The following is a 25,783-nucleotide window of genomic DNA, read 5'->3' as shown; positions in this document are numbered from 1 at the left end:
ACCGAGGCACAATTCGCATTCCTGGAACGCAAAGCTTTGCTTTCCACCCAGCGTGTGTTAGGTGCTCCGGGCAGCCGAGAGCATCTGCTCTTGTATATTGCAGCCACAAACCAAGTGGTCGGTACCGTGCTCGCGATGGAACGTAAAGAACAATGAAAGGCATTTAAGGCCCAACGCCACATATACTACATATCAAAGGTTGTGACCCCTTCCAAGCAAAGGCACCCACATTCCCACAAGCTAGTCTACGACATTATCTGAATATGAATAAGGTGGTTCATTACTTCCAAGACCACTCAGAGACGGTGATCATCGATGCCTCCCTGTCAAAGATATTGAACAACAGAGACACCTCAAGCCAAGTGAAAAAATGGGCAATTAAGCTCCTTCCGTTCGAGATCAAGTTCCAAGCCAAAAAAGAAATCAAATCTCAAGCCCTAGTGGATTTCGTGGTCGAATGGATCTGTAAGTACAACAAGTGACACACCTTGTTGGTTTTGGAGTATTGAAGACAAATGTGGTTGAGGGACTAATGTGTTTGTGAGAGTTCACAGGTTAACACATACAGAAGTTCATGGAGATTTAGTTTATCCGTCAAATACGACCCCTAAAAATGTCCGAAGACATTGATGATGGCCGAAGCCATTGGTGGTATGCGAAGATGATCGGTTGAAGATAGCGAAACACGAAGATGAAGTCTTGTGGTTGTTCTGTTTCTTCTTTCCTGGGTCATAGGAACCACCATACTGTTAAGTTGGGTTGAGGTGATCGAAGTCAGATGCTGACATGATGCTCAACCCCAAACACCCATGTCTTCGAATGAAAACTATGAGAAGAAATCTCTTCCAGAGTTGGTTGAGTCAGCATTGCTTGTAGATCAAGTAATGTTGCCACATGTGTCTTTGAAATCTAACTGGTGGAACACGTGTTGGTTGGCCACTCACCGAGGGTAATTTCGGTCATATCATGTCGGGTTGCGTGTTGGCTATAAATAGCCCCCCCCCATCATAAGTTGGAGGCTGCTCAAAGTTAGATACGACATTTTCTTTTTGGAGCAACGCACCTCGAAGACATTGAGAGAGATCTTTCCTGCAAGGATGGATCCAAGCACCTAGAGCAAGAGTTTTTGAGCGTCACCGAATTCATTCTATTCTAAGTGAATCGAAGACTTGTTACACTTGAAGACTATGATCTTTGATACTTGTGATCTGCGCTCGGTTTATCGTGAAGAGGAACGGGTAATCATAGCACCATGTGGGTAAGTATTTCCCTAAGCTATGAAATCAAGATATATCGAACCAATAGGAATATCAACAACGACCGTCTTGAGTGGCTGCACACAAAAGAGCAAACAACTTGCACCCATCGCGGGAAAGAGGGTTGTCAATCCCCTTGGTCTCGTTATTTGCAAGAAAATGAGATGTGTAGATAACTGTAGATAATTATAAATTTATAAATAAATAAAAGCAATTAAATGATAGCAAGGTTGTGTATGTTTTGTAAATATATGGTAAATAGACCCGTGGTCCATAGTTTTCCCTAGTGGCATCTCTCATGAAAATAGCATACGGTGGTAAACAAATTACTGTTGGGCAATTGATAGAATAGTTATGCGATTTTCACGGTAATGATCATGTGTATATAGGCATCACATCCATAAATAAATAGGCCAACTCCTTTCGCCATCTATTACTATTACTCCACTCATCAACCGCAATCCAGCATGCATCTAGAGTATTAAGTAAAATAGAGTAATGCATGGAGAACAAAGACATGATGTAGATAAAGTAAACTCAAGCAATATAAATAAACCCATCGTGTTATCCTTAGTATCAGCTACACAAATACGCATCTTGTCCCCTAGTTTTTCATTGGGATATCGAAACTCGCCATCTTGAAGCTACTACAATGCAACTCTCTCACCAATCAAATATCAATCTAGTTGGCCAAACTATTTCAATAGATCAGAGAGAATTACGAAGCTATCATAATCATGCACATTAGAATCATATTTAGAATTCAGAGAAGACTCAAATGTTTATCATGAATAATCTGAACATAAACCCACAGTTCATTGAATCACAACAAATGCATCGCACAAAAGTATTACATCGGATGGATAAAAGCAAAGATGGGATGATCATTGTATTGAAGATCAAGAGAGAGAGAGAGAGAGAGATTTCCTTCTAGGTACTAACTATGGACCCGTAGGTCTGTGGTGCACTACTCACACATCATCATGAGGGCAACAAGGTTGATGAAGAGGCCATACATGTCAGAACGGGGCTCCAGATGGCCTCCTGGTGGAACTGAGACTTGTGGCGATGTAAAAGGTGTTTCAGGACAGCCTATAGGGTTTTAGGATATATCAGAATTTATAAGCCAGAGAACGGAGTCGGGAGAGCCATGAGGGGCCCACAATACATCATGGCACCCCGAGGTTGTGTCGTGTTGGCTTGTGGAGCCCTCGGGTGCCCCCTAGCCTTCTTATGAATCTTCGAGGTCTTCTTTTGTTCCACAAAAAATACTAAAAAATTTCACGGCAATTGGACTTCGTTTGGTACGATAAACCTAAAAAGTAAAAAACATGCAGAAAACAACAACTGGCACTGGGCAGTGGGTCAATAGGTTAGTGCTTGATACGTCCATTTTGCATCATGTTTTCATGTTGATATTTATCGCTTCTTGGGATGTTATTTCACTTCATGGTACAATTCTTATGCCTTTTCTCTCTTATTTTGCAAGGTTTACATGAAGAGGGAGAATGCCGGCAGTTGTAATTCTGGCCTGAAAGTGGAGCAAAGTTGAGATACCTATTCTGCGCAACTCCAAACACCGTAAAAATCAACGAGGGTTTTTTTACGGATTTATAAAAAATACTGGGCCGAAGAAGCGCCACAGGGGCGCCAGCAGGTGGCCACAAGCCTGCACGACGCGGCCACCCCCCTGGCCGCGCCATGAGGGCTTGTGGGCAGCCTGTTGGCCCACTTGCCCCCCTCTTCAGCTATATAAAGGGTTTCGTCCAGAAAAAAAATCAGGGAGGAGCTTTTTCGTGGATTCGCCGCCGCCACGAGGCGGAACTTGAGCAGAATCAATCTAGAGCTCCAGCAGGACGATCCTGCCGGGGAAACTTCCCTCCCAAAGGGGGAAACTGTCGCCATCGTCATCACCAACACTCCTCTCATTAGAGGGTACACGTCACCATCAACATCTTCATCAGCACCATCTCATCTCCAAACCCTAGTTCATCACTTGTAACCAATCTTCGTCTCGCGACTCCGATTGGTACTTGTAAGGTTGCTAGTAGTGTTAATTACTCCTTGTAGGTGATGCTAGTTGGATTGTTTGGTGGAAGAGTTTATGTTCAGATCCTTGATGCTACTCATTACCTCTGTGGTCATGAATATGATTACGCTTTGTGAGTAGTTATTTTTGTTCCTGAGGACATGGGATAAGTCATGCTAATAGTTGTCATGTGAATTTGGTATTCGTTCGGTAATTTGATATGTTGTATGTTGTTTTTCCTCTAGTGGTGTTATGTGAACGTCGACTACATAACACTTCACCATTATTTGGGCCTAGAGGAAGGCATTGGGAAGTAGTAAGTAGATGATGGGTTGCTAGAGTGACACAAGCTTAAACCCTAGTTTATGTGTTGCTTCGTAAGGGGCTGATTTGGATCCACTAGTTTAATGCTATGGTTAGACTTTGTCTTAATTCTTCTTTCATAGTTGCGGATGCTTGCGAGATGGGTTAATCATAAATGGGATGCTTGTCCAAGTAAGGGCAGTACCCAAGCGCCGGTCCACCCACATATCAAACTATCAAAGTAACGAACGCGAATCATATGAACATGATGAAAACTAGCATGACAGAACTTCCCGTGTGTCCTCGGGAGCGTTTTTCCTCCTATTAGACTTTCTCCAGGCTTGTCCCTTGCTACAAAAGGGATTGGGCCACTTTGCTGCATCGTTGCTACTTTTTTTACTTGTTGCTTGCTATGAATCATCTCACCACACAATCACTTGTTACCGACAATTTCAGTGCCTGCAGATTTTACCTTGCTGAAAACCACTTGTCAGATCCTTCTGCTCCTCGTTGGGTTCGACACTCTTACTTACCGAAAGGACTGCGATTGATCCCCTATACTTGTGGGTCATCAGTGCTCAAAAATAATATAAATTGTTATATAAATACCCCAAAAGTATCCTAGAATGGTAATATATCACCATGGAACAATAAAAAAAATCATAGATACATTCGACACGTATCAAGAATCCCCAACCTTAATTCCTGCTCATCCTCGAGTAGGTAAATGACAAAAACAGATTTTTCGATGTGACATGCTACCCATTTTGTAATATTTTTCATGTATGATCATTGAGAAATGATGAATTAACAACATAGCCATACTTATAAGTATAAGCAAGAAAATCATTAATCTTTCAAAGTGTACCATCCTCAAATAATGCTTACCCCCATTCATCTTATTATATTAATAGTTTTCTTGTATTCTTCATGCAATACATGAGTGTGAACCATTGGACATAGCATATAGGTGGAACAGAATATGGTGGTACGTACCAACGGGCTATGGAGATGCCCATCAATAGATATCGATGCAAGGAGTAGGGATTTCCATGCAAATGATGCACTAGAGCTAGAAGTGTATGAAAGTGTCAGATTCAACCACACCTGAAAGATTAGTATCTGCAAGCAAAGTAGTAACAGCAAAGTAGCGAGTAACGGCAGTGGCAAGGAACAGCAGTAGTGACAGCAGTAGCAAGTAGCAACAATAGCGAGTAACAGCAGAGCAAGTAACAGTAGTAGCAACAGTAAAGTCATTCTTATCGTATCTCTTAGGTTGTGGGTTATCAGGATTAACCAAAGGTTCAATCTCGACATCTTCATCATTGCTAGGTTGAGCATTATTATGAACATCACTGTCCATATTGTCACCAGGTTCATGTTCATCACCAGATTGTGTTTCTGCATCAGACGCAGAAATATCATTAGGTTCTTTAGGTGTGACGGTATTTGGTGAACTGGCATGTAGGTTTCTGTCATCCTTCTTCTTCTCCTTAGGATGACTGGGTGTATCAGCAGTGATTCCTTGAGAATCTTGATCAATTCTCTTAGGATGACCTTCAGGATACAAAGGTTCCTGAGTCATTTTGCCTCCTCTAGTAATGACTCTGACAGAATTGACATTTAATTCATTGAGCAGGTCATTCTGAGCTTTAAGTACTTGTTCTACCTGAGTAGTAATCATAGAGGCATGTTTACTCAGAAGCTTCAGATCATTGACATTTCTGTCTACACAAGCACTTAAATGGCTAAGCATACGAGTACTTTGTTCCAAATGTCTGCTAGCATAATCATTGAAACTCTGTTGTTTGGCAACAAAGTTGTCAAATTCATCAAAGCATAGGCTAGCAGGTTTGTCAAAAGGAATATCACTCTCATCAAACCTACGCGGAGAATTCACTTCTACTACCTGTATCGGGTTATCGAGACCATGGATCTCTTCGATAGGTGGTAGATTTTTGACATCTTTAGATCCAATGCCTTTCTCTTGCATAGATTTCTTGGCTTCTTGCATATCTTCGGGACTGAGGAATAGAATACCTCTTTTCTTAGGAGTTGGCTTAGGAGGTGGTTCGGGAATAGTCCAAGCATTATCGTTGATCAAGATGTTATTCCGTAGGGTCTCAGCTTGTTCTACACTTCATTCCCTAAAAACACAACCGGCATAACTATCTAGGTGGTCTCTATATTCATCGGTAAGTCCGTTATAGAGGATATCAAGTATCTCGTTCTTCTTAAGAGGGTGATCAGGCAAAGCATTCTGTAGCTGGATGAGCCTCCCCCAAGCTTGTGGAAGACTCTCTTCTTGGAGTTGAGCAAAGTTGTATATTTCCTGCAAGGCAGCTTGCTTCTTATGGGCAGGGGAATATTTCTCACAGAAGTAATAGACCATATCCTGGGGACTACTCACACATCCAGGAGCAAGAGAGGTGAACCAGGCTTTAGCGTCATCCTTTAGAGAGAAAGGAAACAGCTTAAGGATATAGTAATGGCGGATCTTCTTCTCATTAGTGAAAAGGGTGGCTATATCGTGTAGTTTGGCAAGATGGGCTACGACTGTCTCAGACTCATAACCATGAAAAGGATCAGATTCGACTAGAGAGATTATCTCAGGATCGACAGAGAATTCATAATCCTTATCGGTGATAAAGATAGGTGAAGTGGCAAACTTCGGGTCGTATTTCATCCTAGCTTTCAGAGATTTTTCCTTCCACTTGAGAAGTAATTTCTCAGCGTCATAGGCATCCTTACACGCAAGAAAATCCTCAGCTATCTCTCCCTCCATAACGTAACCCTCAGGTATATCAGGCAATTCATATCTAGGAGAGTTAGATGTAGTAGGAGCAAAAGCAGGTTCTATCTCAATAGCATCGGCAGTTTCAGAAGCATCACGGGCATTGGCAGTAACTCTAGCAATATGAGCATCAAGGAATACCCCTAGTGGAACATTAGGCAAAGCAGTATCAAGCATAGCATCTCTAGCAGTATCAAGCATAGTATCATCAGGCATAGCATCTCTAGCAGTATCAGGCAAAGAAGTATCAGGCATAGTATCAAGCATAGCATCTCTAGCAGTAGCATCATAAGCATCATCAAGCACAGGCGACATATCAAGATTTCTAGCAGGAGGTGATGTCGCAAACTTACTCATAACTGAAGGTGAATCAACTGCAGAGCTAGATGGCAATTCCTTACCTCCCCTCGTAGTTGAGGGCAAGACTTTGGTTTTTGGATCCTTCAGATTCTTCATAGTGATCAGCAGATATAAATCCCAAGTGACTCAGAGAATATAGCAATACCTCCCCGGCAACGGCGCCAGAAAAATGTTGACTGACACTCTCTGGCAATAGCTAGACGAATGTTGATTCTGTGACAACAAACCTTCCCTTGCAACGGCACCAGAAGAATGCTGCTAGCACTCCCCGGCAACGAAACTAGAAGAATGTTGTTGATGGCCCACCAGCGCGTGTGTTCGCAACAGTTTTCAAGGGTAGAGTATTCGACCCAAATTTGTTGATTCGTCAAACAGGAGGTGAGAGAATACTCTCGAGTATTAGCAGCTGAATGTGTCAGATTCAACCACACCTGAAAGATTAGTATGTGCAAGCAAAGTAGTAACAACAAAGTAGCGAGTAACGACAGTGGCAAGGAACAGCAGTAGTGACAGCAGTAGCAAGTAGCAACAATAGCGAGTAACAGCAGAGCAAGTAACAGCAGTAGCAACAGTAGTAACAGCAGTAGCAACAGTAGTAACAGCAGCAGCAACAGTAGTAACAGCAGCAGAGCAAGACAAGTAACAGCAGCAGAGCAAGACAAGTAACAGCAGCAGTAGGACAAACTCGTAGGCAATGGGTCGGTGATTTGTTTGGATGATATTCATCATGCAACAGTTATAAGACGGAGAGATATGTGGCTAGCTCCCGTTCGTCAATGTGATGTAGGCATGCATTCCGTGTGTCGTCATACGTGCTTAGGGAAAAGAACTTGCATGACATCTATTGTCCATCCCTCCCGTGGCAGCGGGGTCCAAAAGGAAACTACGGGATATTAAGGTTCTCCTTTTAATAAAGAACCGGACCAACGCATTAGCACTTGGTGAACACATGAACTCCTCAAACTATGGTCATCACCGGGAGTGGTTCCGGTTATTGTCACTCCGGGGTTGCCGGATCATAACACATAGTAGGTAACTACAACTTGCAAGATCGGATCTAAAACACACATATATTGGTGACAACATAATAATTTCAGATCTGAAATCATGGCACTCGGGCCCTAGTGACAAGCATTAAGCATGGCAAAGTAGTAGCAACATCAATCTCAGAACATATCGGATACTAGGGATCAATCCCCATCAAAACTAACTCGATTACATGATAGATCTCATCCTACTCATCACCGCCCAGCGAGCCTACGAATAGATTACTCACGAACGGCAAAGAGCTTCATGGAATTGGAGAGGGAAGTAGGTTGATGATGACGATGGCGACGATTTCCCCTCTCCGGAGCCCAAAACGGACTCCAGATCTGCCCTCCAGATGAAGAACAGGTTGTGGCGGCGCCTCCGTATCGCAAACGCGACGAAATCTTCTCTTTTTATTTTTTCTGGGACGAAAGTGAACTTATAGAGCTGAGTTTGGGGGCGGCAGAGCCGTGTGGGCACCACAAGCTTGCCCACCGCCACCAGGGGGTGGCGGAGGCAGGGCTTGTGGCCCACTAGCCCACCCCCTCAGGTGGATCTTTGCGTAGGTATTTTTCATATTTTCCAAAAATATTCCCAGTAAATTTTCAGGACATTCTGAGAACTTTGATTTCTGCACAAAAATAACACCAAGGCAATTCTGCTGAAAACAACGTCAGTCCAGGTTAGTTCCATTCAAATCATGCAAATTAGAGTCCAAAACAAGGGCAAAAGAGTTTGGAAAAGTAGATACGATGGAGACGTATCAAGGACACAGCTAACTGGTGTTGGTTTTTGCACCAATTGAAGATATGTCTAGGAGGTGAAATTGGTAAATTTGGTCCTTATACTATCATGTCTGATAGACAGAAGGTATGTGCTTTGCTGCATTTGCATTAAGTTCTGCATTCTATTAAGTTCTGCATTTCTATTAAGTTCTGCATTTGTAGTTGTATAGTAGCTAAATTTAGGATGCTATGTGATCAGGGGCTGCTAACTGCAGTAAATCAAGTATTCCCAAACTGCCATCAAAGATTTTGCCTTAGACATCTCTATGCAAATTTCCAGAATGCTGGTTTTAGGAGGGAAGATCTAAAGAAATGCATGGATAATGCCAGCTATGCTTACAACCAACACAAGTTTAACATAGCCATGAATGATCTCAAAAATGAGAGTGAGGAATCTTGGAAGTGGCTGACTGGAATACCTAAGCACACATGGGCTAGGCATGCTTTTCACACTAACTGCAAGACACACTTGGTTGTTAACAACCTGTCTGAGGTGTTCAACAATTATATCCTAGATTTTAGGAAAAAAACCTATTAGGACTATGATTGATGGTATTAAGGACAAGCAGATGGTGAGGTGGCATAGGAATAGAGAGAAAGGAAAGGCGACTCTATGGGAGATTACACCACATTATGCTGAGAAGCTAGAGGTGGAAAAGGAAAGGGCTAGATACTGCAAACCTATCCAAGCTGGTGTTAATTTATGGTAGGTGAGTAGTGGGCAGGAAACACATGCTGTAAACTTGGAACTGCATACATGTGGCTGCAGAAAGTGCAACCTGTCTGGCATACCTTGCAACCATGCAATATCAGCAATTAACAAGGCAAAAAGATTTCCAGAGGAATATGTGTCCAAATTCTTTAAAAAACCTTTCTACCTTGCTTTTTATGAGCCAATGATATATCCTGTTCCTGGTGAACATGATTGGACAAGGACAAGTGGACCAGACATAGAGCCACCCACATTTCATGTGAAGAGGGGAAGAAAGAAAGAGAAGAGAATAAAGGGAAAATATGAGGTTCCAAAACCAAAGGATAGTTCAAGAATGGCCACCATAACATGCAGCAACTGTGGGCTCCAAGGCCACAGGTACACCAACTGCAGACAAGAGTTGAGAGCAAAGTTGGCTCTGAGGAAAAACAAGCATGTGGTAAGCACATTTTCTCATAATGTGCTTTCCAAGTATTTTCTTTTGTGTTTATTTGCTTTGCAACTATTATGTTCATGTGTTCAATCAATTATTACAGGCTAGAAGTGGACAACCTGCACCTGCAACTGCAAGATCAGAACCTGCACCTGCAAGACCAAGGAGGGAAGCAAGATCACAGCCTCCCCCTGCAAGATCAACCAAAAGATCAGCAACCAGTGGCAGTGTTAATAGGCCTTTCACTAACCCAAGATTTGTTGTTGGAGGTTCATCATCATCTGCTCCTGCCACAAGATTTGCTGCTGGAGCTTCATCATCATCTCCTGGAGGTTCATCAGCTGCTCCTACATCAAGAAACCATTCTGGTTGGATGGAATTTTTTACTGCCAATGGTAACCATGACTAATGATGTGTATTCAGAGTATCTTCTGGTTGTATGATCAGTACTAAGTGATGTGTGATAACTGATCAGTACTAAGTTCTATGATGTGTATTTGCTGGTTGTACTACCAGTAGTAACTGATGTGCGATAAGTATTAAGTGAATTTATTGGTTGTTGGTTGTATGATAAGTACTAATTTCTTGCTGAGCTAATGATCTGATCTATTTATGTGTGATTGATGGTCATGATCTGTTTATAGCAACAGGTTAGGACACTTCATTGTCATGGACACTTAAACACATAATACAACAAATTAAGAGCTCTCTTTAGCTAGCAGATTTCTCATAATACAACAAATAAGATATACCAATCTATCAATGCAACAGGTGCTTCATTTTCATGGACACTTAAAAACATTTGCAACAAATAAGAAGTCACTTAAACAAATAAGATATACCAATCTATCAACAAATAAGATACAACAAATAAGATAAACAAATCTATCAACATACTTGGGTTGAACAAAGATAAAGTCACTTAATCATACATAATTCAGAGATTCTTCTCATCTTGCATTACAACATTGCTACAAAAGAGCAACACACCAACAATAGCATAGTACAGTTACAAACATAGCATAGTGGAGTCACTTAATCATACATAATCTAGAGATTCTGATCATCTTGCATTACAACATTGGTACAAAAGAGCAACATAGCAACACATCAACCATAGCATAGTGGACTTCATCTTCATCTGATCAGCTCATCCATCCAAAATGTCACTGATCATCTTCAACTTCTCTTGGTTCTTCTCCAATGCCTTCAACTGATCAGCAATCTAGAACTTCAGCTCATCCCTGCGTTTAATCAGATTCTCAATTCCTTTCTTCAGACCATCAATGTGAAGGTTGAGCACCACAATTTCATCATTAAGTTTGTCCTCAGATTTTGACAGTTTATCAACCTGAAGCTTTAAATTGTAGTTCTCTTCACTAAGCTTCTCCTTCTCCTTCAAATGATTTGCCTTCTGGGTCCTAATGACTCTGCCTTGAGCTTCTGCAAGGTTCATAAGCACTGAATACTTCCCTTTAACTTTCATTATCTCTGCCTCTTTCTTCTCAATCTCAGACTTCATGACAGACACAACAAAACTAGAGCTCTCTGCACCATGGCCATTCACCTTCATGTAGCTCAAATCCAAGACCCTCTCCTCCTGGGCATTGAGCAGTTGATTCACATCTTCTACTAGTTTGTCATAGTTTGCATCAAGATTTCCTTTCTCCTCTGTGAGGTGGTGAATTTTCAATAAATTCTCCAAATTATCATCCCTCCTAGCACTCTTGTTGTCTTCCAACATTTCCCACGGTTTTAACAATGCATTTTGCATTGTGGGAGGCCACTCTTGGTCTACCCAACCAACAAAACCACAGTTTTGAGGTGGTTGCAATACAAAATAACCAGTACTTCAGCAATACAAAATAACCAAAAAATAACAAGCTAGAATTCTGTAATAAACAAGCAATGACAGTGCTGTAATAAACAAGCAATGACAGTGTTGTAACAAGACAGAATCTTTTAGCTAAACAAGCAATGACAGTGCTGTAATAAACAATGACAGTGCTGTAATAAACAATGACAGTCTGAATCTTTGAGCTAAACAAACAATGACAGTGATGTAATAAACAATGACAGTCTGAATCTTTGAGCTAAACAAACAATGACAGTGCTGTAATAAACAATGACAACGCTGTAATAAACAATTACAGTCTGAATCTTTGAGCTAATCTAACTAAGTTGCATCTAGAAAATTGAAGGGAACAACCAGATAGAAAAAACAGAAGCAACTTCATGCATGTCTCACACTAAAGAAGATAGAACTAACCGGCTGAGCACACACTAAAAATCCTCTGCCTGTCTCAAATCCTTCGAATGCTACGCGACGCTCAGGCGGCAGCCCATGCTTCAAGCAAACATCCAGGACAGAATTCTTGATGCCCATGTAGTCTTCGTCGTCGATGCTAGCAGGGATCTAAAGAAGAACCAAAAAACAAAGATAAATCCCCAATGTGAAGAAACCAAAACCCTAAACCTAACCCTAGCTCTACAAATTACCCGGTACATCATGCCGTCCGAGGAAGAGCTGATGTCCAGGCTCGACAGGTCGTTGCTACTCTCATCCTCGTAAACCATGGCGCGGCGGAGGTGGTGGCGGCCGACGAGCTTCAGCGACGAGAGGGGCAAAGTGCGAGCAGAGAAGAAGAGCTGATGCGGGAAGGAGGCGACTGGCTCGGTCGACCAGGTTCGAGCGAGACACAAAGACCGACCGAACCGGTTCGTGCCGACACTTACATGCGGGCCCGCTACGTCAGATACATCGTCAATATGTGTTAGACGACTGTCAGATCGTATTGCAACAATTAGGCTATAAGATGATACTGACACGTAAAAAAATGATTATTGATACTAATTCATTACATGATGTTTAAGTGTGATAATGCCCTGCAATTATCTCGCGCGCTGGAACCGCCGGGTGTCAGAATTGCAACCATACCGACCTGCACGGAGACCCAACGACGTCCTTGCTTGAATCCCCGCGATATCACAACAAAGGCGGCAAGATGGCAGCGCGGTGGTAGATGCGCTCGTGCTACAACCGCGCAAACTGTTGCTGCTAGCGTGCATCGAGTTTTTTTTTTTTTTAAGAGGAAAAAAAACACCATCCGGAGTACCCGATCTAATCCGTTGCCACGGCCCACGCCCTAATATTTAGGCCCTATCTCTCCGCGCTTGCGCTCTCTCTCGCCACAATTCCTCCTGCTGCGGTGCTGCCCAAAACTCAAAAGCCATCTCCGCCGCCGCCGCCGCCGCCCCTCCCGCGTCGGCCGCCCCCGTCCCCGTTAGTACTCGCCAATCTCCCTACTTGGTCTGCTTTACTCGTTCGATCTTGCATTTCAGCGTGTCGATCGATCGTGTTCTCGTTTGATTTTTCGAATTGAATTTCTGGCCACCTGTTAGGTCGCGCAAGACTGTCCATGGCGCTGATCGATAGCGACGACACGGCGGCGGTTCTCGCCGAACTGCGCCGCAGGAAAAACGAGGACGACCCCGACCATTTCCACGACTACAAGGTGGACGCCGCCGGTCGCCTCGAGAGGCTCTTCTGGGCCGACGCCGAAGCGCGCGTCAGCAGCTGCGGCGACGTCGTCGTCATCGACACCACTTTGCAGACGAACAGGTACGGCGCGGCATTCGTCTCCTTCGTCGGCATGAACCACCACCGCCGCCCCGTGCTCCTCGGCTGCGGCGTCCTCGCGGACCAGTCCCCAAACTCGTATGTCGGGCTGTTGCGGGCCTTCATGATCTCCATGGGCCAGGAGAGGCCCAAGTCCTTGATCACCGACGGCGGCGACGCGCTGATCCACGCTGTCGAGACCGTGCTCCCGCAGTCCAACCACCGGATCTGCTCGTGCCACCTGGAGGAAGGCATCGGGGAGCACCTCGGCGGCCGGTCGGCCCAGGACGGCTTCAGGTCGCTGATGCTCGAGGACGGCTGCTCGCCGGTGGAGTTCGAGGAGCGGTGGCGCAGTTTGGTGGCCAGACACAGGACGGCGAGCAACCAGGAGTGGCTCTGCAGGATGTACGTGAAGAGGGAGCTCTGGGCCGCCGCCTTCGTCCGCGACAAGTTCTTCCTCGGCCTGGCGAGAGATGAAGACAAGGGCATGGAGTGCCTCTGCCTATCTTCAGGCCTGCTCACGCGCTTCTCCGAGGACATGACGCTGCTCGCCCTGCTCCAGCGCGCAGACTCCAGTGGCAAGAACATGCGCGCGCAAGAGGCTGAGCTGGACGAGGAGGCCGACAAGTCCCGCGTTGAGCTGACCACCGAGCACAAGTGCCTCGAGGAAGACGCGGCAAGGTCCTTCACGCCGGCCAACTTCGCAATCGTGCTGGAGGAGATCGAGGCGCTGGACGACTTCGAGATCGTTGACACCCTGAGCAGCAGCTCCGGCAGATCAGGTCACAAGGTCTACACGTTGGATCTCCACGGCGACCTCTTCAGCGTGTTACAGTCCCACAACCACGCCAAGGACGACAAGGAGACGCACTCGAGCATCATCTTCAAATGCAGCTGCCGGAAGATGGAACGCGACGGCTTGCCATGCCGGCACATCTTCCACGTGCTGCAGCACGAAAAGGCGTCCTCCATACCGAAGTGCTGCAAGCTGGGACGGCTGCTGCGGCGGGGTGACACAAGGTCCGAGAGGCTCGGCCAGATGGAGGCGCTGGGGCGGCAGGTGTTCGACCTGGCGTCGCAGGACGCCGAGGAGTTTGAGGAGATCAAGGAGTTCTTGCAGGGCTGGCTGGAGGATAGAGAGCAATAATCTTCTTAACTGAGATCATCCATCTTCTACTCGTATCCATTGGTCTTGTGACTTACAATATCTCTAGCTTCTACCAGTATCCAATGGTAAGCGCGTATTAAATCAGTGTTCTAATTAAGTGTGTCGGGCAGTATGAGATGCCCATGAAGTAGGTTATTTATGGATGCCAATTGCTGTCATTTTAATTATCTGGACCTTTTAGTTCAAGTGTTGATGCTTTGTGCGGCTAGAGAACCAGCGGAAACTGGCTGATCATCTACTGGGGAACGGCATTGCTAAATTTGGTCGAGTGAGCAAGTCTCGGTCGATCCTATATTCATAGAATCGTGCATGATGGTCCGTGTAAAAAAAAGTTGCTTTTATTTTTATTTTTATCTTTATTTTTCATATGTTGTATCATTTGATTCAGACTTTTGGTTAAATTTGAGTCGACTAAGGATCAGTTCTTTTGCTACCTTTTAGAATAAGCTAAAATGAGTTGTCTCTACTTAGCTTAATTTAAAAGCCCAATTAAATTTATTTATTTTAAAGCCTACTAATTAAGACTTTACTAGTAGACTTTTAAAAAAATATTTTTAGTTGAGCTTATAGAATAAGCTGCGTATGGGGTAGCTTATTCTAGAAACCCAAAAGAACTCCACTTCCCCATACTCAGGGGCGGACCCACGTTCATGGGAGTGGGGGCCTAGGACCCCACTCAAAATATGAAACTCCAGTTATATTTTTTTGAAATTTCAGAATTTTTTACCAAAACTATGTAAATTTGTACAAAGTGTGCCCCCACTGCTATTGTTTGCCCCCACTTAAAATAGTTTCTAGGTCGGCCCCTGCCCATACTTGCTCGAAAAATATGCCATTTTGTTTACCTACCATTACATATGTAGCCAAGCCTTTCCACTGCATATATGTGTGCTCGTTTTTCGTTTATGAAATGAATGAACACGTAATCCTCATTTTCATCTGTTTATCTCGACATCTTTTAAATTTTTTTAACAAGAATCACATTCCATCAAGCATGGAGATTACAACGCGCTAGCACAAGAAAACCACAGAAGACACATAGAGAAAATGATGTCAAGAAGTGATGCATAAAGGTCCGCGAAAAAGGATAGGGCAGCCCTAGCGCGGGTCGACCGGTCCAAATTTTGTCCAATCGCATCACACACGTTGGATGAGCCATCTCTCGGTCGTTGGTTCTGGGCCCTCTTTGTCCCAATCTCCTAACCCCCATGTCCCTCGCTTCTTCCATCAAATCAAGGCGGCCATGTACAGCGCACCTCCACCATCAGGTGCTCCTTCGCGAGACATGGAGTCTGCATTCGTCGGCGGTGGTAGCCCCACGAGCACCAACGCGTATCCCCCTCTCACTTGCTATTGTCAATTGCAGCATGGGGTCCCCGTTTGTGCTTGTGCACTCGGTCGTCGCAATGTAGGGTAACGCAACAGAAAACAAAAGAAATTTGTCATATGGATTTGGGAGGCGAGACATCTGCGAAAACTAGGCTCAAACATGGTTCATGCCGTCGACAGAGGTGTCGGGGGCATCGTTACCTTGTTGATGACACTACTCTTGTATCATGGTACCTTTTTGAGACATCGTTTTGAAGATGATTTGGCTGAAGGGCCTAGTGGTATGCACCGTAGATGTAACTTATTTTTCTCTCTTGCCTAGATGTGAGTGGATGAGGTGTACAACCGGCGCGTTCGAAACGGTGTTTAGCGTCAGATACTACTCCCTTCGTTTCAAAATAAATGTTTCAATTTTATACTAATTTTAATATAAAATTATATTAAATTCAACACAGTTATTTTAGGATGGAGGGAGTATTATGCATGCCGGCAATGTCGTTGAGGCCAGCGGTACTGATGGTCAGATCATGACAAGGCTTACGGCACCATGCCGTAGGCATGGTGGTATTAATACAAATTCTATACTTATAATTTGTTATGATAGGCATTAATGTTTTAAGTTAAATCGATGGGCAAATTTGGCTTTAAATCCGATTGGACTAGTAAACCCAGGCTAGTGAGTTGTTTTGGCACGTGGTGCTAACTGCTATAAATGACACGACAACGGTACAGCGCGGTTCGTTTGTGTTTACCAAAGCAGCTGCGTGTGCGTGCCGTGCCACGTGTCCCCTAAGTCATCCACCAAGAGGGAAGAAAAAAGTGCCCTCGAAAAAAAAAAGAGGGAAGAAAAAAGAAGTCGGCCAAGCTCTCCAGAAAAAGAAAAAGAAAAAAGTAGTCGGCCACATCGCTCGGCGCTCAGCGGACCGCCTCCATCCACGGCCCCGCACGTGTCGCCTCGCGTGTCAGCTGTCGCGAGCAAAACTCGCAGCCAACACCACCACGTAGGGTCCGACCGTCCGAGCCAATCCAGGAGCGCCGCCGAGCCCTCCTTCCTTCCTCCCGAACCCGATCATTCCTCTCCGCCACCACCACCAGCCTGCAGGTGCAAAAATGTGCGTGAAGGGCAAGAACGACGGGCTCTCGTCGCCGGCGGGGACAAGCAGCACGGCGACCGCCATCGTCGTCCTCGCGTCGCTGCTCCTCGTGGCCTCGGCCGCCGTGTTCTTCCTCTCGCCGCCGGCGCCGGCAGCGGCAGCGGACGAGAAGCCGCCGCCCGAGCCGGTGGAGCTCGCCATCGGCGTCGCCGGGCACGAGGGCTGGCTGGACGCGCTCCGGGCGTGGGCCAAGCTCGCGTGCCTCAGGCTCCGCCCACTCGAGCCAAGGTACATGCCGCGTTCTTCCTTTTCTCCGTACACGGCGTGTCCTCGACTCGTCTCATGGCGTGTTGTTTATTTGCGTGGCGACTGATCCAGGTGCGACCTGAGGAGCCCGGGGTCGATGAAGAAGGCGGCGAGGCAGAGCCTGGCGATGGGCAAGGAGGCCGTAGAGCACACGGCGGAGTCCGCCGCGAGGGCCGCCGACGAGACCATCGGGAGGACCACCGAGAAGGTGAGGAGGAAGGTCTCCTCGCCGTCGCCGTCCGACGGTGACCTGTGATCCGCATGCAGGTCGACGCAAGCGCCAAAATTTGCGAGCCGTATCCCCTCCACTCCGCCCTCCTTTTTTCACTTTATGTACCTGTAGCTTTCTGCTAGTGCGAGAAGAAAAGATGTTGTAACATGGGAGAAATTCGTTTTGACTCTGGGTTCCAAATGCTCCTTATATCTGTACCTTTCATCCTTCTTGTGATCAGCGCCCTTTAGAGCATCTCTAATGGAACGTGTAAATTTGGACGTGTATATCTTCATATACACGTCCATATACACCTTGGTAAATTTTACACGTCCCAGATTTTCAGTGGAACGTGTATACAGGATGTGGAAATCAGGACGTGTATATTTGAACGGCTATATTTTCAAACGGCTATATTTCCAACGGCTATATTTTCAAACGGCTATATTTCCAACGACCATATTTCTGATCTATATAAACCACCCCTATCACCTTTCTTCCAGCACACTTCTACCTGTGACTTCTCTTCTCACCTAGATTTCTCTATCGTCTCTCACGCAACACAATGAACACATCCACTTGGGACATGAGTTCTTCGTCATCTTCATCTGGCGACGATGAACTCATACTTGCAGCATTCGCCGAGCGCGAGGAGGAAGAGAGGAAGAACGCTCGACGCCATGGCGGTTCCAAGCATGGACGTCAATCAATCGATCGAGGAAGAGATGCCGGATTTCTTCTTCTCTGGAACGACTACTTCAAAGAAGTTCCTCGCTTTCCCGAACATTTGTTTCGACGAAGGTTCGTAATTAGTACACTTCTCTGCTTTGGTTCTTTTTTCATTTCCCTGTCTGATTGACTTTTTATGCATAGATTTAGGATGTCGCGTACTTTGTTCAACCGCATAGCTGATGGTATACTTGAGCATGACTATGATGGTTATTTTACGCAAAAAAGAAGTGCTTCTGGAGCTCTTGGGTTACATCCTCTACAAAAGATGACCGCGGCAATGCGGATCCTCACATATGGAATAGCAGCTGATGGTGTTGATGAGTACATTCGGTCCGCTGAGGCTACTAATTTAGAGTCTTGCAAGAAATTTGTAATCAAAGTTTGTGAAGTTTTTGGGGAAGAGTACCTGAGATCTCCAAATGAAGAAGACATCGCTAGGTTACTTGCAATAGGGGAGGAAAGAGGATTTCCCGGTATGTTAGGGAGCATAGATTGCATGCACTGGGGGTGGAAAAATTGCCCCAAAAAATGGCATGGCATGTTTAGAGGCCATGTGAACGAGCCCACTATGATCTTGGAAGCAGTTGCTTCACAAGATCTTTGGATTTGGCATGCTTATTTTGGTTTACCAGGGTCTCTGAATGATATAAATGTTCTTCAACGTTCTCCTGTTTTTACAAAGCTAGCCGAAGGCCACACTCCTCCAGTGAATTATAGCATCAATGGCCGTCAGTACACAATGGGGTATTATCTTGCAGATGGTATCTATCCACGGTGGGCAACATTTGTGAAGAGCATACCAGCTCCAACTAGCAGAAAGCATAAAACTTTTGCCAAGAAGCAAGAGGGGGCTAGGAAAGATGTGGAACGAGCCTTTGGAGTTCTGCAATCCCGTTTTGCCATTGTTCGTGGACCTGCTAAAGGATGGAAACGTAAAGAAATCAGTGATGTAATGAAAGCTTGTGTCATAATGCACAATATGATAGTAGAAGAGGAGCGACAAACTGGTCGACAAAGATGCACTTTTGACGCAATGGGAGAAAGAGTCACAGTCTCTCGTACTCATGCAGAAGAACTGAGCTCGTTTATTCAGATGACTCAACGGATTAGAAATTTCAATGAACATGATCAGCTTAAACTTGATCTAATTGACCATGTGTGGCAAAAGTTTGGAAACGAGTGATGTCCTAGTTATAAGTTTGTAATCCATGTCTTTGTAATGCAGCTATCAATAAAGTTGAGTGATGTAATCCATGTCTTCAACTAGCAGAAAGCAGTAAATTGTTCTTACAACAACTAGTAGAAAGCAGTAAATTGTTCTTACAACAACTAGTAGAAAGCAGTAAATTACTCTAGGCCGCGAGCAAGGATCTCCTTCTGCTTAGCTTGGTAGAACTGCTTTTGCGCATCAGTCATACCACTAGTGTCCATGAGCATGACCCTCTCATCTAATTCAAACTGTCTTCGTGCATCCTCCCTCTCGTTTCGTGCATCCTCCTTCTTTTTTAGTGCAATCTCCTCTTTTCGCAATTCAAGTTGCTGCGCGTAGCGAGCATTTCTTGCCGCCTCTTTGATCTCATCCTTCTCTTGTTTTGCTGCCCACACAGTTTCTAATGAAAACTTGCAAGCAATGTCATCAGCCTTACCTCTCTTGTCCTTCTTCACACCATCAGGTCTAGTCTCATGTTCAAGAGCATCAGTGCGTATCGAGGTAGCATCAGTACGTACCGAGGATGCATCAGCCGGATCATTGGTAGCTGTGCCCGGACTTGCATCAATGGTCTTCTTTTGTTTCTTCACAGAAGTTTCAAGCTCTCTTGTCTGCCACTTTGGATACTTCGAAAACTCTATGTAGCAATGCATCAATGTGAAAGGCTTCTTTTTTTTAGGATCCATTTCCTTGAACAAAATGTGTGCATCGTTTGTCTGCACATATAAATATATGGTTAAAATATGCACAACACATATAAAATATTGCACAACACATATAGAATATTGCATACCTTTTCTTCTATAGTCCTTCCACTTTCTTGCCTATTTAAAATCTGCTGAAGGCAACCACAAAATTTAGAGGTCTCTCTGTTAATGAAAGTGTAACGGCAATTGATTGCATTATCATTTCGTTCCGGCCATGATGATTCCTTCTGTCTATTGTAGTACTCTGAAATTCTAGCCCAATAAGTATCTCGGTTTTGATCTGTCCCAACAATATCCAAACTTGTATTTGCCCATGCTGCTATGAGAACCTTGTCCTCATCACTAGACCAATTTTTTCCTTTGTGGGATTTTTCTTTCTCTGTTATTGCAGAACGATGCTGAGTTGATGGAGTTGGCTGCTCTCCAATTGGACTCTTTGGTTGCGTTTGTGTGCAACCAAAATCAATGATGTCCAAGAAGGCTTCGTCATCATCCATCTACAAGCAAATTTAGACCATGATCTGAATCAAATTTAATTAACAATAACTAACAAATATTTTAGTCCAAAAAGAATCGCGCTGAACTTAACTAACAATAACTAACAAATATCTGCATTCTTTGGTTGAATCAAATTGAAGCAGCAGAAGCAGCAAGTTCAGCAGCAGCAGCAGCAAGTTAGCAAGTTCAGCAGCAGGTTCAGCACTTCAGCAGCAGCAGCAGCCGCAGCGCCCCATCCAGCCCGCCTCCACCCCCGCCCCCATGCCAGCCCGCCTCCACCGCCGCCCCCATGCCAGCCCGCCTCCACCCCCGCCCCCATGCCAGCCCGCCTCCACCGCCGCCCCCATCCCGGCCGCCGCCCCCATGCCAGCCCGCCTCCACCGCCGCCCCCAGCCCGCCTCCGCCCCTGCCCCCATCCCGGCGGCGCCGGCCGCCGCCCCCATCCCGCCCGCCGCCGGCCGCGGCCCCCATCCCGCCCGCCTCCGGCCGCGGCCCCCATCCCGCCCGCCGCCGGCCGCTCCTCCCGAGCTCGGCCCCTCGTCCCCGCCCTCACGCTCGTGCGCTCGCCAGGAGAAGAAATTACCTTGCCGGCCGGAGAAGAACGCGACGACGGCGATCTGGGCGAGGTAGCGCCGCGGGACGAAGCAGCCGAGCGCACGAGCGTGGGTTGGTCGTGGATGTTTGGACGCCTCGTACCGTCGTGGCTTCGTCGTGCATATTTCCACGCCCGTTTACACGAGTCGCTGGGACTCTTTGGACTGTAAAAAACGGCTCAAATCTTGTATATTTACAATACATGTCCATATAGAGGATTCACTAGAGATGCTCTTACCTGACGGTGCTCCGACGTGCTGTAAGAGCATGGTTAATAGTACAGCCAGCTGCTGGCTATATGATGTTGACACATCATCTATAACCAAGCTTATAGCCCACAAGTACAATAGGTAGATGTAAATAAATGATACTTTATTGATAGAAGGCCCACCATCCTCTCTCACAAAGTGTCTAGGAGCACGTGTTACAGCCGGCTGTTAGTTTGTAGCCCGCTTCTCTTCTCTCTCCTCTTATCTCTCTTCCAACTCATCACAAATATATTATTTTAAGTCTTACAGCCCGCCTACGTCATCCTATTGTACTTGCTCTAAAATGAGTATGTGTATCCTTCGATTCTGTCTTTCTCTGCTGTAACCTGCTTGTGAATATGAGACGGCAAGGAATTGCATTTATTGTTGCAATGGTAGGCAGTGTTGCATTGACAACACTCTGCAGCCATGTCGACGAGATGTCTTTATAACAAAATATAAGCAGTTCCAACAATGAAAAACCCTCCTGCCTACAGGACAATAGCTTTTGTTGCAGCTCCTTGCAAAAAAAAGTTTTAACTTAACAGACGGCAAGCAAATGGGTCAGCTGCCGGGTGCTAAACCCCCATAACATGATTTTCTCACCTAGAGTGGAGGGCGAGAGATTCTCCACTATGAAATGAAACTATGAAACGGTCTTCTTCCTTCCGGAGTAACATAATATCACATCTGACAGGTCTATGGACACAGGAGGGTACTCGGAATATACAGCAGGGCAAAGCAATCCATTTCATCCATGTCGGGGGAGGATTGGCGTCGCCACATCGCTCTATTCCGGGCAGATTTCCCTGAAGATGGGCAGCCTGCGTCGGCCACTGCGGCCGTAGAGGGCCTCGGCTATGAGGTCGTCTTCCTCCTCGGTTGGCTGCGCTGCTGCAGCCATCATCTGCGCTGAAGGTGTCGCTCCAGGTTTTGGTGTCGACATAAGGTCCAGCTTGTTTCCTAGGATGACGGCACCATCTGGTGATCGGAAGTTGGAAAATGTGTGCTTGAGTTCGGGAAAACCTGGTGCACCAGTGAGCCCGCCAGCCTAAGCAACATGAACCAAGACAAAAGAGATGTTACTGCATATAGCACACTGTAGATTTCGATGAGAAAGTAAGTCAAAAAGGGAAATATTTGGGTAGTAACCAAACTAGCTTAAAATGATGCTAGTACTGTCATCTAATGGTTGTGTTGGTTTACAGGGAAGCATTCCGGCTGAAGGATGAAAAGAAGAATACCATAGCAGAGCAGGTAATGAGCAAATGGAGACAATATACAGCATTGGGTGTTTAGATAGAGGAGAATCGATTGCTCGCATACCCTTTGTGACACAAAAAGATAAAATTGTCTCTGCGTATATGAATGTGTTTAAATCCTGACACTGGAGATCCTGCTGTTGAGCTAGAAAGAAATATTCCATTTCCAAAAATTGCAACTGTACCAGAATCACCATTAACCACTTATCAGGAGCTTAATGATGGAAGAAGATCCAAAATCAAGCGCATATGTTGGTTCAAGGTAAAGGCATATAAAAACTGTACCACAACTTGACAAAGGAGCTGGATCTATAACAAGGCCGATATGCTGCAGTCTGGTGACTGACTTGATTTCAACAACATTTAAGGGCAAATTGATTTATGTTTATCTGAAACATGAGGAATTGTTTCTTCCCTGGCTAGCAATGCAAGAGTGGCTAGCTAAGGAAATGAGAAAATAATTTGGCACAGTACCAGAACAATGTAGTAACTCTTTCTCCCTATTCTAGAAGAGCAAACAAAAAGTCAATCATCTAAGAAGCCATGCCTATCTGACAAATCAGAAATTATTCTTTCCTAGCAACAATACAGAGCTAGGGAACAAGCAATTGTGCACCCGAGCTACAAGTAACTGCACTACTGAAGCAGAACCTAAACCAGCATCCATTATGACAAAGTAAGGAACTAAGTAGAATTTGCAATAGGTGGTAACTAGTAGCTCAACCTCAAATGCATTATCAAATATCACGACATCAAATTAATAAAGACCACAGCTGAACTGTTGCAGTACACTAATGGACTGTACTATGGCCATAGTCTACATACAGTATGATAAGTTGCATTAGGACATAGGAACATAGATGACACTATTCCCGAATGAAAATTGGATGGCCTGGTTCAATTTGTTTCCTGTTTTGTACATTCTCAGACAACCTTCGCTGTCAGAATGAAGTCATGCACTCATATTGTAAGTTCATAAGATTTGCAGTAGGTAGTAACTTAGTAAATTATATGCATTATCAAATATCATGGCATTAGTTTAATAAAGAACACAACATGAACTGCCATGTACAGTAAACTAATGGACTATACTATGACCATAGTCTAGTCTGATGAGTAGTGTTAGGACATAGGAACATAGTAGATGACACTATCCCCAAATGAAAATTTAAGTTGTTTCCTGTTTTGTACATCATCAGACAACCTTCACTTTCAGAAATAGGTCATGCACTCCAACGCTTATGTATATAGGTCATGCACTCCAACTCTTATGTATATACTCCAGGAGTAGTAGTATGACAGTTGACAAAGAACTAACTTGCCGCGAGACTTTTTGGGATGCAGAGGCCCAGGGATTTTTCTCTTATATTGTCCATCCAAAAGAAACAACTGACTAAATATGGAATTTTTTCCTCCTATAAACACAATATAGAATTCTGCATTGCATTGCATCACCACACCCCGAGTCTTCTCATTGTGATTAACGGGAGAAAGTATTGAAATCATGTAACCATGGCATTACAGATATCAACAGTATTGAATTATGCAAGCACAATATTATAACCAGGCTAGTAGAACAAAGGGCTAAAGACACTAACCACTACTCCAGGCATCAGTTCAATACTTCATCAGACGAGAAATGCCAGTGAAACTTAGATCTGGAGAGCAGCTTATAATCACCTGACGTTTCGACGCATAGAGGTAGGCCGCTTCATGGTCCGCCATCGCGTGCATCCGCCGCGTCCGCGCCTGCTGCTGCGGCGGCGGTGACTGCGGCGAGTAGAGGAGGCGGCGGCTGTCCAGCTCCGCGTTGGCGGAGAAGCAGGTGCGGCGGAGGCGGAGGAGGGACGCGTCGAACCCGAGGTCCAGCCCGCCCGACGAATACGAGGAAGGGGAGATGCCCCCCTGGCCGGCGGCGACGGCGTCGAAGGCCGGCGTGAGGTACGCCGAGGACGAGAGGCGGCGCTGCCGGCGCCGCGACGCCGTCTCGCCCATCCACTGGCCGCCGGGCGAGGCGGCGGCGCAGTCGAAGTCGAAGTCCATCGCTCGCTCGCTCGCGCAGAGCACCGAGGGCCGCGGCGAGATTTGTGGGGGAGTGCGGCGACAGTTCCGGGGAAAGTAAAAAAAACTGAAATTTAAAACCGAAACTGAAATTAGGGCTCCCACCGAGAGGAAATGGAGAAAAAGAATCGCCTTAAATTTCTCGGGAAGCCTGCATGCAGCCAAGCCAAGCGGGCAGCGGTTTGCGAGCTCGTGATTAGCCGCACGAGGGATCCGATGAAATTCAAAATCGCCAAGAAAAGAAAAAAGGAAAAAAAAAAAAAGATGAGAGGAATCCGATGAAGTTCAAAACCCCCCAAAAAAATGCGGCAGGAATCGACAAGAAACGGCATAGTTTATTAAGCGGGATGGCAGCGATCTCCGAAATCTACAGCGGCGCCGGACGAACAGGCGGATCAGGATCTTAGGAAATACTCCTACTCCGTACGTGCAGAGGAGGCGACAGGCACAGAAACAAGTTCAGAAGCAGATCAAATCTCGGGCTCCAGTCCTGACCTCTCCTGTCGATCCCGGGAGAATGAGAAGAGAAGTCCAGAGAAGCAGCTTTGATTGGGCAAGCAGCTGCCGGGACCCGACCAAGAACAAAAACAAAAATCCCCCAAAACCCGCCCTGAAACGCGCAGCAAAGTTGAAACCCCGGACGCGACGGTGAGGTTGGTCACCTTGTGGCCGGGTGATGGAAGCCCTTCTTCCCGTCGCGCTTGTCCAGGAAGCCGGTCACGCTCCCCCCATTGGTGCTGGGTCGGCTCGGGCGGGCGGGAAGCGAAGACGAACGAGTGAGGATACGAACCGAAGGAGGAGGAGGAGGAGGGGGCGGCCGCCGGGCCAGGTCAAGTACACGTGCCCTGCCATGATGCTTCTCCTAGGATTCCATTGGTTTGGGCTTGGCGGCATGTGTGGTAGGGGGTCCTGTACAGTCACTGGGCTTGGGCTGGTTTGTTTGACTCCCTCACTACCTTTTTATGTCTTAAAAAGAATGTACCAACCATCTGGTTGTTGTTTCTTTAGGGGTGTTTGTTTCCAGGCACTTTTTGGTGTAGGGA

At 45.7% G+C, this 25,783-nt stretch overlaps 5 protein-coding genes across 5 annotated transcripts; 3 read left to right on the top strand and 2 right to left on the bottom strand.

Annotated features, from left to right (window-relative positions):
* Positions 1-13,108: 13,108 nt before the first annotated feature.
* LOC123429662 (protein FAR1-RELATED SEQUENCE 8-like) lies at positions 13,109-14,696 on the top strand. Its single transcript, XM_045113673.1, has one exon. It carries the CDS (start codon positions 13,121-13,123, stop codon positions 14,465-14,467), a length of 1,347 nt encoding a protein of 448 aa, XP_044969608.1. The 5' UTR covers positions 13,109-13,120; the 3' UTR covers positions 14,468-14,696.
* Positions 14,697-16,500: 1,804 nt separating this feature from the next.
* LOC123429661 lies at positions 16,501-17,659 on the top strand. Its single transcript, XM_045113672.1, has 2 exons — positions 16,501-17,199; positions 17,290-17,659. Exons 1-2 carry the CDS (start codon positions 16,928-16,930, stop codon positions 17,471-17,473), a joined length of 456 nt encoding a protein of 151 aa, XP_044969607.1. The 5' UTR covers positions 16,501-16,927; the 3' UTR covers positions 17,474-17,659.
* Positions 17,660-17,830: 171 nt separating this feature from the next.
* Positions 17,831-19,414, top strand: LOC123429660. Its single transcript, XM_045113671.1, has 2 exons — positions 17,831-18,229; positions 18,302-19,414. Exons 1-2 carry the CDS (start codon positions 17,994-17,996, stop codon positions 19,341-19,343), a joined length of 1,278 nt encoding a protein of 425 aa, XP_044969606.1. The 5' UTR covers positions 17,831-17,993; the 3' UTR covers positions 19,344-19,414.
* An 82-nt stretch (positions 19,415-19,496) lies between these two features.
* LOC123425606 (glutathione S-transferase T3-like) lies at positions 19,497-20,574 on the bottom strand. Its single transcript, XM_045109300.1, has 2 exons — positions 20,164-20,574; positions 19,497-20,086 (listed from the first exon to the last, which is right to left on the bottom strand). The coding sequence occupies exons 1-2, from the start codon at positions 20,572-20,574 to the stop codon at positions 19,508-19,510; spliced, it is 990 nt and encodes a 329-aa protein (XP_044965235.1). The 3' UTR covers positions 19,497-19,507.
* A 1,273-nt stretch (positions 20,575-21,847) lies between these two features.
* On the bottom strand, positions 21,848-25,580 carry LOC123425208. The gene is made up of 3 exons (XM_045108883.1): positions 25,403-25,580; positions 24,360-24,807; positions 21,848-22,468 (listed from the first exon to the last, which is right to left on the bottom strand). Exons 2-3 carry the CDS (start codon positions 24,720-24,722, stop codon positions 22,208-22,210), a joined length of 624 nt encoding a protein of 207 aa, XP_044964818.1. The 5' UTR covers positions 24,723-24,807; positions 25,403-25,580; the 3' UTR covers positions 21,848-22,207.
* Between the last annotated feature and the right edge of the window lie 203 nt (positions 25,581-25,783).

This window comes from Hordeum vulgare, chromosome 2H (genome assembly GCF_904849725.1).
Source record: "Hordeum vulgare subsp. vulgare chromosome 2H, MorexV3_pseudomolecules_assembly, whole genome shotgun sequence".
NCBI lineage: Eukaryota > Viridiplantae > Streptophyta > Magnoliopsida > Poales > Poaceae > Hordeum > Hordeum vulgare.
The sequence above is the reverse complement of the archived record's forward strand: the minus strand, read 5'-3'. Positions and strand labels throughout refer to the sequence as shown.